Raw genomic sequence first — 15,972 nt, 5'->3', positions numbered from 1 at the left:
AAAGACCATGTTTTTATTTAAATTTTTCATTTCTCACTTTAAAAATATACCGCCTGTGTCTTGAAATCCCCACCGATGGAAGAGACACCTACCATTCACCTTATCTATACTCCTCATTGAATATATAAATCTCTATAAGGTCACCTCTCAACCTCCTACGCTTAGGAACAGGGGTTTGCTGCAAATAAACAGTTAATTGTGAGGAAGAAATTATACCGTGAGGCCTACGAACAGCACTAGGTTAGTACAATGCCACTGTGATCTTTCATTGTGAAAAGCTCAGGATCAGTGTGCGAGGATGCTGCTGTTTGGAATGAAATGGGCAGCTGTGTTCCAATGGCAGAGTATTCTATATTTTGAAACCAGCTGCCTCCAGAGTAACAGGGTAATTATTACTCTCCTGCAGGCTCTGTGGCAACTGGGCAGTCATTAAAAACGGGTTTTTAACCCAAACTCCTGTGCTTTTCCTCGTGGCTTGTCGTAATCTCGGCAGAAACTCATTTCCTCACTCTGCCTCAAGGGATGGTGCTTATATCACAGGACTATTAATCCAGAGACCCAAATGATGTTTTGGCATCAGGGTTCCAATCCTGCCATGGCAGATGGTGGAATTTGAATTCATTTTTAAAAAAAGTCTGGAATTAAGATCCCAACAATGAATCTACCGTCAATTGTCCAAAAACCCATCTGGTTTACTAGTGTCCTTTACAGCAGGATGCTGCATTGGCCTACTACATGTGACTCCAGACCCACAGCAACGTGGTTGACTCTCGGCAGTTAGGCCTGACCAATGAATGCTGGCTGAGCCAGTGATGCCCACATCCCATGATGAATTAAGAAAAAGCTTCAGGGTGCTAATCCAGAGGAGCTCCAGAGAAATTTGCAACCTCTTTTAAAATGAATCTTCCTCTTCCTTTGTTTGATAGTTAATTGACATTATTTTAGAAATGTGTCCAGTTTGAATTGGCAGCACATAGAATCCCTACAGTGTAGAAACAGGCCATTTGGCCCATCAAGTGCACACCAACCCTTTGAAGAGCATCCAACCCAGACTCAGTTTCCCATGGCAAACCCACCTAGCTTACATAACCCTGGACACTATGGGCAATTCAACATGGCCAATCCACCTAACCTGCACATCTTTGGACTGTGGGAGGAAACCTCACAGACACAAGGAGAATGTGCAACCTCCACGCAGACAGTCACCCAAGGGTGGAATCGAACCCAGGTCCCGGGCGCTGTGAGGCAGCAGTGCTAACCACTGGGCCACCGTGCTGTATGTCAACTCACCCAGGTCTCGATGTTCGCTGACAAATCATAGCGCACTGTGATTGAGATGCCTTTGAAGGAACCAGTGGGCTTCCTGCTGAGCAGGACTCCCTATCTCTGCCACTTGTACCTGGAGTCTGTCTGAGTAGGCAAACAGAATTCACATAAAAGCAAAATAAAACACGTGAGTGCTGGAAATCTGAAACAAACCCAAGAAGTTCTGAAGGATCTCAGCAGATCCATGGAGAGAGAAACAAAGTTAACATTTTTGAGCCCGATACGACTTGTCTACAGAACTGTTCGATGCAAGGTGCCTCTGGGTCATTGGTCCCTCTGTCTGTGTGGTTTATGTGAGTGCTGCACTCTAGCTGAAAATGGTCAAACCAAATCTCCTGGCCCTGAAAATAATATTTTCAGAATCAACCTGCTCAGAGATAACAATGGGTGGCACGGTGGCTCAGTGGTTAGCACTGCTGCCTCACAGTGCCAGGGATCCAGGTTCAATCCACCCACTGACAGATGTCTTTGTGGAGTTTGCACATTCCCCCTGTGTCTGTGTGGGTTCCCTCCGTGTGCTCCAGTTTCTTCCAACAATCCAAAGATGTGCAGGTTAGGTGGATTGGCCATGTTAAATTGCCCATGTTGCCCAGGAATGTGCAGGCTAGGTGTGTTAGCCATGGGAAATGCAGGGATAGGGTAGGTGGTGGTAAGTCTGGGTTGGATGCTGTTTGGAGGGTCAGTGTACTTTATGGGCTGAATGGCCTACTTCCACACTGTAGGGATTTTATGATAATTAAACACCTCCGGAGCAGGTGAGACTTGAACATCCTGGCTTAGAGCAAGGGATGCTACCACTGCGTTACAAAGACCTCTTCCATAAATAGGGTTGACAAAACTCATCTGAAACATTGAGTGTCTGGAAGAAGTAGTCCCTCAAGGGAGAGAGGTAGCGAGTGGCACAAATTGAAAGGGGGGAGAGTTTTATATCGACTGCTCTGAGAATTGAGGAAACTGTGCAATGAATGACTCTTTCAGACACACTATTCCTCATTGAATCTCTGCTGGCTCTACAGCTAGATAGAGTTTCATCACACTCATTGTGAATCTGGTTTGTAGATAGTGAAGTAAGAAAATACCCTTTCAGGAGGGCTGAGTGTGATCCCTGGCCTACAACCTTCTCAATCACGAAAGCACCTTTTATTATCATTTTTAATGAAGAACCTTTTTAAGATCTTTTGCAGACTTTTTGTGATGTGTTTGACTTATTGCAGAGACTTACTGTGACACACAAGAGTCTTGTATTGTGACAAGGCAAATTTTTATCAAAATACCCCATGTAAAAGCAAATGGCCATCTTGGGAAGAGAGGGGCAGTGACATTTTAGCAACACTATGAAGCATTTGACGTAAATTTACATCATGCTGATGCAAGCTGCCAGAATGATAGAGCAAGGTTCAGAAATCGTTTTCGATGTTGATGTTAACGTGAAGTTCTTTAACACAAAGCCAAAAAGCTTAAATTAACCAAAGCACATACGTAATAGTAACAGGATGACGATCACTGATGCAATTTGTTCTGTTTAGGGAGAAAGATTTAAAGAGGAAGGAGGTGATTAAAACGCCAAGCAGCTGGGGTCTGCAGGCTGGAGGTGATGTGTGGACAGAGTGTGGTGAGGCGCATACAGGGTATTTAGGGCTTTGTCAGTATGATGCACAGACAAAGGCGAATTCGGTAAACTCTTGGATATTAGTCCATGAAGTCTGATGCTGTCTACGACTAAGAGTTAGAGTGTGATGTACTTGAGTCTGATACCATGATAATGAGGCAGCAACCTGCTATACATCAATCCCAGTTTTCATTTTGATCGATAATCAGATTGAGAGGCTGCAAAACAGGTCGGTACTTCACTATAATCCATCTGATGTAATCGTACAAACACAAGATTGACCCACTGACTGAAACAAATAGCACCATTTTTCATTAGGACTGGAGATCCTTACACAACTCATCCTTCACAAGGGGCTCTCCAACCTCTTCATTTACAACGTTAAGCCACTGTGCTGGGATTGCCCCCATGCTGCCCCTAACCCATCCTCACCAGCATTATAGAGGATGAGGTCGACCCCCTCACCAGCACCATCATATCACAGCAGTTAGGGATTGGCAATGAAATGACCACCGTGCTGATTTGCCTGGGTTTGAAGGTACAAGATCTCTCAAGAGCCTGCCACAACAATTGAAATATTTTCAGAGGGTCTTTCTGAGTGTGAAGAGAATGAAAAGAAGAATCGTCTCTTGCCTCGAAATTACCCTGAGCGACGTTCGAGGAGGGGAGGTTCTTGTGGTGGAGTGGGAATGTCAATACCTCAGGGCCAGAAGCCCCAGGTTCAAATCCCATTGCAGGTCTGGATGGCCACACGGGATGCTTTGTAACGAGTTCGATGAGGTTCAGTCTCAGCCTGTAAATCTGTCCCACCTTCCCGATGGCCGGCAGTAAGAGCAGGAGAGATTTCTGGTCAGCCAACTTCCAGAAGGCAACAGCAAACATCTGCAGCAGCTTGTCATGCGCAATTACAGACCAGTGCAATGGTACATCATGGTGATCAATACCCTGTTAGAATCCAGTACCTGAGGGTGTTGCAGACAGGGGTGTTGGGGAGTCAGTGTCTTTGTCTGTTCTTTGACCATGTTTGCTATCCTGTTTAATTTAAACAGCACACAGCCTCCATTGAAGTCATTCAATGCCGAGCTACTGAGCCCTTGTCCTCTACAGTCAGCAGCAAGCATTCCTGGAGTGTGGTGCTGGTGTTTCTTCAATAATGAATGTATTGAATCTGTTGTTGCAATCTGAGCTTACTGGGCTTCTTGCTTCCTTGTGCTTGATTTTCAGTGGGCGGCCATGTTGATTTTGACGACTTTTTGGAACTGATGGGACCGAAGCTTTTGGCGGAGACGGCTGACATGATTGGAGTGAAAGAGCTTCGAGACGCTTTCAAAGAGGTGACTGTTTCAAAGATTATACCATAGCCAGAACTGGGACTTGCCCAACTTCCTTCCTTACCTTAGAATTTAGGGCAAAGTCCGTTCATACAATTTCTCCATTGTTTCCATTAAGCTCATTGGACAAGTCACCAGCAGAAACTCAGGCATTGGTTTGGGTTTATATTAATTGAGGCCATTCTCGAATGTGAAAGCCAGTGGAAAACACTGGATGTGCCTGTATTTCAGAGGGCCATATGGCCTTTTCTCATCTCCCTCCCATTCTGTTTAGTCCAAGAGGGAGTATTACACAGAGGGGATCTCTGGGACCATAGTGTTGTGTCACCAGTGGGCAGGTGTACTTCTAAGTGTGGAAGACGGTCACACAGACTGGCACAGGATAGCGCCACATTCATCCGTTGAGTTTGTTTCTGTTCAGGAGGAGAAAGGTCAGTCAGCGCTCCCATTCCTGGTCGCCATTAAGTACATGCAGATGGGTAAGCATAGGATCAGTCATTCCTCTAATTTCTGTAAGGTGCCAGCATTCTCACGGGCCTAACTACTTTAACACGGTTGCTTCTTGCTATTCCAGGGATGAGTTTACAGTTCCTCCACACGAGAGGTCCAAATAATGATAACATCCTGGAGACGTTGAATCTCTACAGTGCTGAAAGAGGCCATTCAGCCCCTCGAGTCTGCACCAATCCTCCACCCTTATTTCCTCCAACTATTCCACCCTTCACCTGCGCATCCTTGAACACTATGGGCAATATAGCATGGCCAATCCACCTAACCTGCACAGCTTTAGACTGTGGGAGGAAACCCGGAGCAGACACGGGGAGAATGTGCAAACTCCACATTCAGTTGCCCAAGGCTGGAATCAAACACGCTGTGAGGCAGCAGTGCTAACCACTGTGCTGCCCCAACTGTAGCTATTGGTGCAGCCTTCACTGCATCTTGGGAGTGAGGTCAAAACAAAACAATGACTTCACGGTGAAAGCTTCTCAGTTTGAGAGATTGAACTCTCCCTCACTGTCTTGTACTGTCAGACTCTGCAGTTTGTTAATTCCATGTTGCCAGTCCTCCTGGTACCTGGAACAATGGAGGGTGACAATGAGGTTTGGACCTAATGGATTCTTGCTCTTTAAAGATCACAAGCAGTGTGGGGTTTCCTCAGATTCTGATACAGGGACTGCTTCTCTTTCAACTTCATGTGAAGTCCTGCTGTGGTTTGAGGTGCTGAGTTGGGGATTAAGCATCCCTTGCAAAGTGAGGGTCAACTCACAGAAAATTGTCCCTTTTTCTTGGAAATGAGCCACATCTCCAGAACACGAGCGACAGCTGGAAAGGAAGAGAAGAGGGGTCTGCATTTATATGGTGTCCTTTGGAATGTCCAAAAGTGTGTTACAATCCGCAAAGTATTTTTTGATGTGTGTCAACTATTACAAAGGAGAAAAAGCAGATACCAGTGTGTGCACAGGAAACTCCCACGCACAGCTTGTTCAGATCCTCCATCACAAGTTGAGGAATAAATATATTAGCCAGGCCCTGGGTGCACCCCCCCCCCCCCCCCCCCCCCCGTTGTTGTTTGAAATAATGCAATGGGATGGCATTCCTGGTTCCTCAAATGCCCACTGCCACTTCAATGAAAGCCCTAAAGGGAGCTTTCACCCCACATGGCCACAACTTTCCAACTAGTAGAAGGAATTCAGGAAGAGGAAGGGCTGGCAGATTATCCCCTTCAGATGGTAAGAGGACGAGGAGTACTCCAGTACTGACCACCCCCCAGCTTCCTATGTCAGCTTCGGCAGCGGCCATTGCTCCCAGGGAGCTCAGCCAGCGTGCCAGCTCGCTCTCTCTGAGGTGGGGTGTCCTCCTGGATCAGGGACAGAAGCAATGCCTCCCAGACAATGATCATGCCTCGGAGTGTGTTTAATATTCAGCACTCACTCTTTAGGTGGCAGAGCAGGAAATCCATCACCAATAAAATTCACCTTGTGGGATATTTGATATCCAGGTGAGAGAGCAGACTGCAGCTCAGATTAAGGTCTCTGAAAGATCAGAGCTCTGTCAGTGCTTTCTGCCTCTGTATTCATTACAGGTATTAACCTGCTATAGATTATATACTCAAGTCCTGGGACTGAGACCAGATCCAATAATCTTCTGATTGGTCAGTGTGCTGCCCCTTGTACCACAGCTTCTGATTGGTCAGGGTGCTGCCCCTTTGTGCCACGGCTTCTGATTGGTCAGGGTGCTGCCCTTTGTACCACAGGTTGTGATTGGTCAGGGTGCTGCCCCTTTGCGCCACAGTTTCTGATTGGTCAGGGTGCTGCCCCTTCTACCACAGCTTCTGACTGGTCAGGGTGCTGCCCCTTTACGCCACAGTTTCTGATTGGTCTGGGTGCTGCCCCTTCTACCACAGCTTCTGATTGGTCAGGGTGCTGCCCCTTCTACTACAGCTTCTGATTGGTCAGATAAAAATTAAAAGTTGAAGGGAATATGCATGGGGAATTTCAAAATGACTTGATGTGTTGGAGTACTTGCAACAGCCAAATCCTGTTAATAGATGTTCTAAACTCAGACACCACGGTATTCATTAAACACAGTTTGACACAAACGGAGATGGAGAGATTAGCACAACTGAACTGCGTGAAGCTATGAAGAAATTACTGGGCCAGCAAATTGGACACAGAGATATTGAGGAAATCCTGAAAGATGTTGATCTGAATGGGGATGGGCGTGTTGACTTTGAAGGTAAGAGCTGACATTGTTGGATTAGCTTTGTTCATGTTTCATTAGCTAAGGTTTTATAGTATATTCACAGGTCCAGCCCTGTGTCCAAAGGCCAGCACAGTTAGTGTACAGAAGAGAAAGGGGTGGAAATGGGGTCAAAAACAAAACATAACAGGTTTGAGAGGACAGGTGACTAGGGTAAAATTGGATAGTCCTCTGTAACGGAAACCAGGATAGCAATGTGTGAATCCTGTGTATGTTTGGAAGCAGCAGCTTGCAAACTCCATGGATCTATAAATATTCTCATGGATCTGGACAACATAACTGATCAGAGCATAGCCCCTGAAGTCAGAACCAAGATCCTCAATAACTGTTCAAACTATCAAAACCTTTTGCTAACACAGGGAAAACATCACTCACCTGAAAGTCATTGGTGAGCATAATGTTTGTAAGCTTGTTGCCAATACAACTCTCGGTGGAAGTATGAGTAGGGAAGGGACATGAAGAGGCATCGAGACAATTTAGGCAAGTCATGAGTGGGAAAATACCTGGCAGATGCTCTGTAACCATAAGATCATAGATATCGAAGCAGAATTAGGCCATTTGGCCCATTGAATCTGCTCCTCCATTCGATCACAGCTGATATGTTTTTCAACCCCATTCTCCTGCTTTCTCCCTGTAACCCTTGACCCTCCTAATCAAGAACCTATCCATCTCTATCTTGAATACATTCAATGACTTGGCATCCACCACCCTCTGTGGCAACGCGTTCTACAGATTAACCACCCTCTGCCTGACGAAATTCCTCCGTAACTCCATTCTAATGAGTTGTCCCTTCCCCCTGAGGCTGACCCCTTGGGTCCCAGTCTGTCCTGCTAGTGGAAACATCTTCTCTGTGTTCACTCTATCCTCTCTACCCTATCCTCTCTGAATTCTGTAAGTTTCAATTGGATCCCACCATCCTCTTTCGAAACTCCAGCGAGTACAGACTTGGTCCTCAACTGCTCTTCATACGACAAGCCCTTCATTCCCAGGATCATTCTTGTGAACCACCTCTAGATGCAGTCCAACACCAGCATGCTCTTCCTTAGTTACGGGGCACGAAACTGCTCACAATATTCCAAAGGCGGTTTGACCAGAGTCTTACACAGCCTCAGCAATACTTCCTACTCTTACATTCATGCCCTCTTGAAATGAATACTAAGATTGCATTTGCCTTCTTAACCTGCATGATCCATTGCGTTTAGATTTCCAGAGCATTTCCTCATTTAGAAAATGGTCCAGGCCTCCATTCTTCCTACCAGAGTGTATAACCTCACACTTTCCATGATGTATTCCATCTGTCACCTCTTTGCCCATTCTCCTAGCTTTTCCAAATCCTCCTACAGCCTTCCTGCTTCCTTTAATATGACCTGTCCCTCCACTTATCTTGATGTCATCTGCTAACTTAGCGTCAATGCCCTCACTCCTTTGTCCAGATTCTTGTTGTATAATGTGAATAGTTGGGGTCCCAATTCTGAACCTTGCAGGACTCCATTAGTCACTGGCTGCCAACCTGAAAAAGACTCCAAATGTGGATAAATGTGAAGTTGTCCATGTTGTTAGGAAAGCCAGAATGACAGAGTGTTATGGAAATAGTGATAGATTGGGAAAGGTGGATGTACAAAGGGATCTAGGTTCCTTGTCCATCAGGAGTAAGCATGCAGGTGCAGTTAAGAAGGCAAATGGTCCAAAGCCTTTCATTGCAATAGTACAGGAAGAAGGGAACCTGACTGCAGCTGTGCGCGTGCTTGGTGAGACCCTAGAAAGTTGTGTACAGTTTTGTTCTCCTTAGAATCGTAGAATCCCTACAGTGTGGAAACAGGCCCTTCGGCCCAACAAGTGCACACTGACCCTCCAAAGAGTAACCTACCCAGACCCATTTCCCTACTCTACATTTACCCCTGACTAATGCACCTAACCTAAACTTTCCTGAACACTATGGGGCAGTTTAGCATGGCCAGTTTATCTAACCTGCACATCTTTGGATTGTGGGAGGAAACCGGAGCACCCCAGAGGAAACCCACTCAGACACTTGGTTCCCAACTGATCAAGAATCTGTCTGTCTAAATGTACATAAGGCAAGGATGTTCAATGACTCTCAACCACCGAGAGAAGAAATTCCTCCTCATCTCCCTCTTAATTGGCACCCCTTTATTCTGAGACTATGCCCTCTGGTCCTAGACTGTCCCTTGAAGGGAAACAAACACCCTCTCAGCATTTACTCTCTCAAGTCCATTAAGAATCCAGTTTGTTCCACATGAGATCACCTCTCATTCTTCTAAACTCCAGTGAGTAGACTCCCAACCTCTTTAGCCTCTGGTCATAAGACAATCTCTCCACAGCAGGGATCATCCTAGTGAGCCTTCTCTGAACTGCCTCCAATGAAATGATCATTTTCCTTAAGTGAGGGAACCAAAACCGCTCACTGTATCCCAAATGTGGTCTCCCCAGCCCCTTATACAGTTGCAGTAAGACTTCCCTACTCTTATACTCCCATCCCTCTGTGAGAATAAGGACCAACATTCCATTAGCCTTCCTGATTACCTGCTGCACCTATATTTCGTCCATGAGTGTCCCTGCGTCCCTTTGTGCTACAGCTTTCTGCAGGTTTCTTTTTCCCTTTAATACTTAGTTCTGTTGTGCTCCCTTCCAAAACGAACAACTACACATTTTTCCACATTTGTTCTCCATTTGCAAACTTTTTGCCCATTTACTTAAACTGTCAGTATCCCTGCCATAACCTGCCTTTCCCCCTGTTGTAGTGTCTGTGAATTTGGTTGCGGTACACTTGCTGCCTTCCTCCAAGTCAACAGGTGAGTATTGGTCTCTGTGGCACCCCACTGGTGACAGGTCGTCTACCTGAAAAATAACCCCTTTTATCCCCAGTCGCTGTTTCCTGCCCATTAACCCATTCTCTATCCATGCAAATATATCACCTCCAACACTGAACTTTTAACTCACTTTAAATTTGTCGTTGTAGCTGCCCTTTCCAATTCGATTCATCTAATCAACATGAACATGAAGATGAAAGTCACCCATAATTATTTCCTTTTTTTTACATGTTCCAATTATTTATTAATTTATAGCCTTTCCCACAGCATGGCTACTGGAGTCTGAGGGTCTGTACACTCCTCCTACTAACGTATTCCTTCCCTTGCTATTGTAGCATCCAACTGGGTGGAGGTAGACATCATCTGATCCTGGGTCATTATCTCTCAACTGTTCTCATTTCATTTCTTCTTAACAGTGCGACTCTACTATCTACCCCTCCAGTTTTTCTGAAAAATCAAATCTTCCAGAATGTTCAGTTCTCAGTTTTGATCTCCTTGTGAGCCATGCTTTCAAAATAGCTACAAGATTACATTCAATCTCATTATCAATTCACTCCTTATTTGTCTACCCAGTCCGAAGACATGCTAGATTAACTAGATTGGCCATGATAAACTGTTCATACACTCCAGGGATGTGCAGGCTAAGTGGATAAGTGGATTAGCCATGGGAAATACTGGGTTATGGGGATAGGGTAGACGGCTGGGTTTAGGTGGGATGCTCTTTGGAGAGCTGGTGCATACTCGATAGGCCAAATGGCCTCTTTCCGTACTGTGGTGATTCAATGATTGTTCCAAATGCATCATGCATTAAGATACAAAGCCTTTAAGCTTATTTTGTTATTGAATGTCCCTGCACTTTCATGGTTCCTTGATACAATATGACATTTACGCACTCCGTCTCTTCCTTTCATTGACTGGTAACTACCAGCTCCATTATTGGTGCACAATCCTATCTTCTGCTTTACCCCACAGCCTCCGTGATTTTCAGTGTCATGGTGTATGTGAAGAGAGCAGGTGCTGAGATGGAGGATCAGGCATGATCATGAAGAGTGGGTTCAAAGGGTCCGCCCTGTGCAGTTTCTGCATTTCTGTTCCATTAAGTGACTCTGACAGGGAGCCCTCCTGTTGCTGAATGTTGCTGCAGTTTCCTCAGGCTGAGACCGGGCATACTGACGGTGTTGCCGGGAATGGAGGGCTTGAGATACGAAAATAAGCTAAAAAGACCAGGTGTTTTTTTCACTGGAGCTTCTGATGTTGAGGGGTGACCTTGCCGAGGTTTATAAAATCATGAGGAGCATAGATAAAATAAATGAGGAAAAGGTCTTTTCCTTAGGCTGGGGGAGTTCAAAACCAGGGTGTTCATCTTTAATGTCAGAGGAGAAAAATTTAAAATGGACATGAGGGGGAACCTTTTTGAAAAGAGGATGGTTGGTGTGTAGAATGAACTTCCAGAGGAAGTGTTGGATGTGGGTACAGTTATAATGTTTAAAAGATGTTTTGATAATTCCATGAATAAGAAATGTTTGGACGGATATGGGCCAAGAGCAGGCAGGTGGAACTAGCTTAGTTTGGAACTATGGTTGACATCAAAACATGTGCCACTGGAAAAGCACAGTGAGTCAGGCAGCATCCAAGGAGCAGGAGAGTCAACGTTTTGAGCATAAGGCCTTCACCAGGAATGAGGGAGTGGCCCGAGGGGGCTAGGGTTAGGGGGATGGTAGCTGGGAATACAATAGGTAGATGAAAATGGGAGTGGGGGTGTGATGGTGATAGGTCGGAGAGGAGGGTGGAGCGAATAGCTGGGAAGGAAGATGGACAGGTAGGAAGATGGGCAGATAGGAACAGGTCAAGAAGGTAGTGCCGAGTTGGAGGGTTGGATCTGGAATAGGGTGGGGGGAGGGGAAATGAGAAAACTGGTGAAATACACAATGATTCCGTGTACTTGGAGGGTCCCTAGGTGGAAGATGAGGTGTTCTTCCTCCAAGCATGGGTTGGCGATGGAGGAGGTCCAGGACTTGTATGTCCTTGGCAGAGTGGGAGAGGGAGTTGGAATGTTCGGTCAGTGGGCGATGGGGTTGTTTAATGCATGTGCCCCAGAGATGTTCTCTGAAATGTTCTCTTCAGTCCTCCCTTTCTCCCAGTATGGTTAGCATGGACTAGTTGGACCAAAGGGTCTGTTTCCGCGCTGCATTCAGGTCAGTGTTGTGCACTGACTGGCATGGCCTTTTCCGCACACGTTTGGGACATGCTCCCTACATCTCTACCAATCTCTTCAGCCAATAAGCTGCGACCAGCTCCAGGAAGGTGGGCCTATCGTTGACGCCATTTTTGTTTCTGGAACCACACCTTTAGTCTGAGATATGGGCGCAGCCAAAATTCCCAAAGTTCTCCGTCACTGGGAGGTGCGTGGATCTGTCTTAGACCTGTTGACAGGGATTTGTTCCTATTGATCAGCCAATAACTCTGTTCCAATCAAGAGGCTACTAGAAGGTAGAAGGTGAATTAGATGGATTGTAAAGTTTTTGTTGAGCTTCCATTAAGCTAGCAGCAGGGGTAGGCCATTCAGCCCCTCAAACTGTTCCATCGTTCTAGGACTGACTTGCCTTTCAACTCGACAGAAACCGATCTCGATGAAGCAGCTCTAACCTGGGAGCGATGGTAAGCACTCTGGACTCTGAAGCCAGCTAATCTGATTTCAGATCTCTAGAGAGCCTTCTTTTGGTAGGGTACAGTGGCAGTGCCTCTACCTCCTGAGCCAGGAGGTCAGGATTCATGTCCCACCTGCTGCAGCGGTGGGTACTATCACCTCTGAATGGATAGATTAGGAAACGGTAGCTTCCAGGAAGCTGCCCCCTCAGGTGGGCGATATGGCCTCATGCTGATGTCACTGGTGCTGGTAATCCTGAGAGAGACAGAGAGACCCAGGCTCTGGGCCATGGGTTTAATTCCCACCGTGCAACTGGAGGAATTTAAACTCAATTCATAAAGATTGGGAGGGTAACTATCATCCCATCGTTGATTGTTGTAAAACCCATCTGGTTCACTGGTGTCCTTTCAGGAAATGAACTCTCATTCTCCACTGTTCTGGCTGACTTATGACTCTAGTCTCAGAGTAATGTGGGTAGGTGCAGTCTGAAATGCTGTTATGGACCCTCAATATACTTTAAGAAGGTAGCCTAGACCCTAACTGTTTCTTGTTTTAAAGATACTGGGAGATGTGGAAGTCTGTTTTCCAAATGAAATATGACTGGTCAAACTACTCAACATTAAACAGAACACAATTTATTTAAACACTATGGTTAAAATACAAATAAAAGAAAAAGGCATTTAAAGTGGCTTAACTATTAGAAAACTTAACTGAATAATAGATACAGTACCTATTACTCATTAACTGTTCCAATATAGTAACATTCCATAAATACACCCCTTGGCACAAAGGCAAATTCAGACACAGATTCTCATATGCAGTTCTCCAATCTAGGAGGAAAAAGAACATAGAGTAATAGTCATAGTGATGCATAGCACGGAAACAGACAGTTGTTGTCAGCAAAGAAGATTACCTCAGAATACAATGGGATCTGGATGAGATGGGCCAATGGGCTGGGAAGTGGCAGATGGAGTTTAATTCCACTAAATGCGAGGGGCTGCATTTTGGGAAAGCAAATCTTAGCAGGACTTATATACTTAATGGAAAGGTCCTCGGGAGTGTTGCTGAACAAAGAGACCTTGGAGTGCAGGTTCATAGCTCCTTGAAAGTGGAGTCACAGGTAGATAGGGTAGTGAAGAAGGCGTTTGGTATGCTTTCCTTTATTGGTCAGAGTATTGAGTACAGGAGTTGGGAGGTCATGTTGTGGCCATACAGGACATTGGTTAGGCCACTGTTGGAATATTGCGTGCAATTTTGGTCTCCTTCCTATTGGAAAGATGTTGTGAAACTTGAAAGGGTTCAGAAAAGATTTAAAAGGATATTGCCAGGGTTGGAGGTTTTGAACTATAGGGAGAGGTTGAATAGGCTGGGGCTGTTTTCCATGGCGCATTGGAGGATGAGGAGTGACCTTAGAGGTTTATAAAATCATGAGGGGCATGGATAGAATAAATAGACAGTCTCTTCCCTGAGGTGGGGGAGTCCAGAACTAGAAGGCATAGGTTCAGGGTGAGAGGGGTGATATTTTTATAAAAGAGACCTAAGGGGCAACATTTTCACATAGAGGGTGGTACGTGTATGGACTGCAGGAAGTGGTGGAGGCTGGTACAATTGCAACATTTAAAAGGCATCTGGATAGGTATATGATTAGGAAGGATATGGGGCGGGTGCTGGCAGGTGGGACTAGATTGGGTTGGGATATCTGGTCAGCATGGATAAGGTGGACTGAAGGGCCTGTTTCCATGCGGTACATCTCTGACTATATAACTCACCCATACCAGGGAGAGAGACAGAGACCCCTGACTCTGGGATGTCAGGGGTGGGGGTGTGTGGGGAGAAAGAGCTAGCCCTGACTCTGGGCTGTTGGGGGTGAGGGGGTGGGAAGAGAGAGAGAGCGCTCTGACCCTGGGCTGTCAGGGAGAGAGAGTGAATTCTGGCTGGTTTATTTGCCAAGCTTTGTGTTGTATAAGAATTGTTTTTAACAATCTTTCAGAGCCCTTGACTGTAGTTGGTCTCTGTGTTGACCATTGCTGTTCCCTTGGCAGAATTTGTCCGGATGATGTCACGCTGAGGATGGAGAGCAGGCCCTCCCTGAATGAAGAGCCACCAACTTCACAGAGACCGTCGCAATATCTTAATGCTGCTCTAGAGGCTGTATTGAGCAGCTCCTCCGAGTTACGGAGCGAAACCTCTTCTGTCCAAGCTTCCAGTCCTCCACGTTGGAGCAACGAACTGAAACAGAAACTCTTTATATTCCTCTGCTGCCTGAGTTACACAGCTCAGGGGCTGATCCTCACCAAGGACTGTCCATACCCACTCAGTGGTGAGGTGGCCTCTCTTTCAGTGTGCATTGCTCAAAGTCAAATCGCCAATGTAATTAACAGATGAAATTTAACATCATACCAAGCTGTTTATAGGTCCTCTGTCTTTTACCTGGCTTTGGAGGATATAGCCTTCAGCAATTATTTGGAATATCAGGGAGAAGCATTACTGTGTGGCTGCACTGCCCACACTGACTGACAGATTTACATTAAATTTGCCTCTGCACTACTTTGATTAAAGCGTTATAATGAATGGGTTGTCAATTGAATTGAAATGGCAGAAACTGGAGTGTAATGCGTTCGGCAGAAACTGGAGTGTAATGCGTTCTTGTGTGAGCCTGCTTTACTCGCTTCACAGAAGAAACAGAAACGTCCCAATTTTCCTCAGTTTATCCAGGATTCCGTACCTCAGCACAGCAGAGTCGTTCCACTGCGTTTGAACGATCTTCGGTCATAGAGGATAAGCTGACTTGCTCCCTTTCTTGAATTTGATTGAACTCTCTGCAACGTGTTGTAATCTGGAAGGCAATGCCTGAAGGGGCGGTGGGAGCAGATTCGGTAGTAGATTTCAAAACCGTAGTTCCTCTAGGCTTGTGCAGGGCAGTGGGCAGCAAGACTCCATCACCAGCCCCAATCCTTCGCAATCTCTTTGGCTGCAGCCCAGGAGATGTCCCACTCTTAAAAGGCCACTTTCAATGCCAGGCTTTCTTTGGTTAATTCCCAGCCAGCCATCACTCTGACATGGCTGGGAGGTGAAATATGAGTCATGCCAGTCTCTGCCGTTTCTCCGTTCCCAATGTCCTTTGTAGCGCACTCATTTCTAATTCCGGAAGGGAATTGGATAAAGATGAAGGTGGAACCTTTGCAGGGCAGTGATTTGATTTGATTTATGATTGTCATGTGTACCAAGATACAGTGAAAAGTATTGTTTTGTGTGCTATTCAGACAAATCGTACCTTACATAAGTGCATCAGGGTAATAGAACAGAATGCAGTATATAATGTTTACAGCTACAGAGAAGGAGCAAGAGAGTGAGCAAACTTGAGGATTGGATAGTAGTTTGGAGATCCAACACTGCTATTATGGGCAGAAAGGCCTCATTTCCTCAATGATGTCTTGATTTTTGTTTTCTTTTATACTCATTAGGGTGAGA

The 15,972-nt window shown here is 45.7% G+C and overlaps 1 protein-coding gene across 1 annotated transcript in view; it reads left to right on the top strand.

The window, feature by feature from the left end:
- cabp1a (calcium binding protein 1a) overlaps window positions 1-15,233 on the top strand; it is a 49,311-nt gene extending 34,078 nt beyond the window's left edge. The window contains exons 5-7 of the mRNA XM_060844043.1: window positions 4,160-4,269; window positions 6,855-7,002; window positions 14,544-15,233. Of these exons, the coding sequence (XP_060700026.1) occupies window positions 4,160-4,269; window positions 6,855-7,002; window positions 14,544-14,569 (284 nt within the window). The 3' untranslated portion in view covers window positions 14,570-15,233. The remainder of the gene's footprint in view (window positions 1-4,159; window positions 4,270-6,854; window positions 7,003-14,543) is intronic.
- The last annotated feature ends 739 nt before the right edge of the window (window positions 15,234-15,972 follow it).

Source organism: Hemiscyllium ocellatum, chromosome 24, assembly GCF_020745735.1.
Source record: "Hemiscyllium ocellatum isolate sHemOce1 chromosome 24, sHemOce1.pat.X.cur, whole genome shotgun sequence".
NCBI classification, from domain to species: Eukaryota; Metazoa; Chordata; class Chondrichthyes; order Orectolobiformes; family Hemiscylliidae; genus Hemiscyllium; species Hemiscyllium ocellatum.
This window is presented reverse-complemented; position numbering and strand designations above follow the sequence as displayed.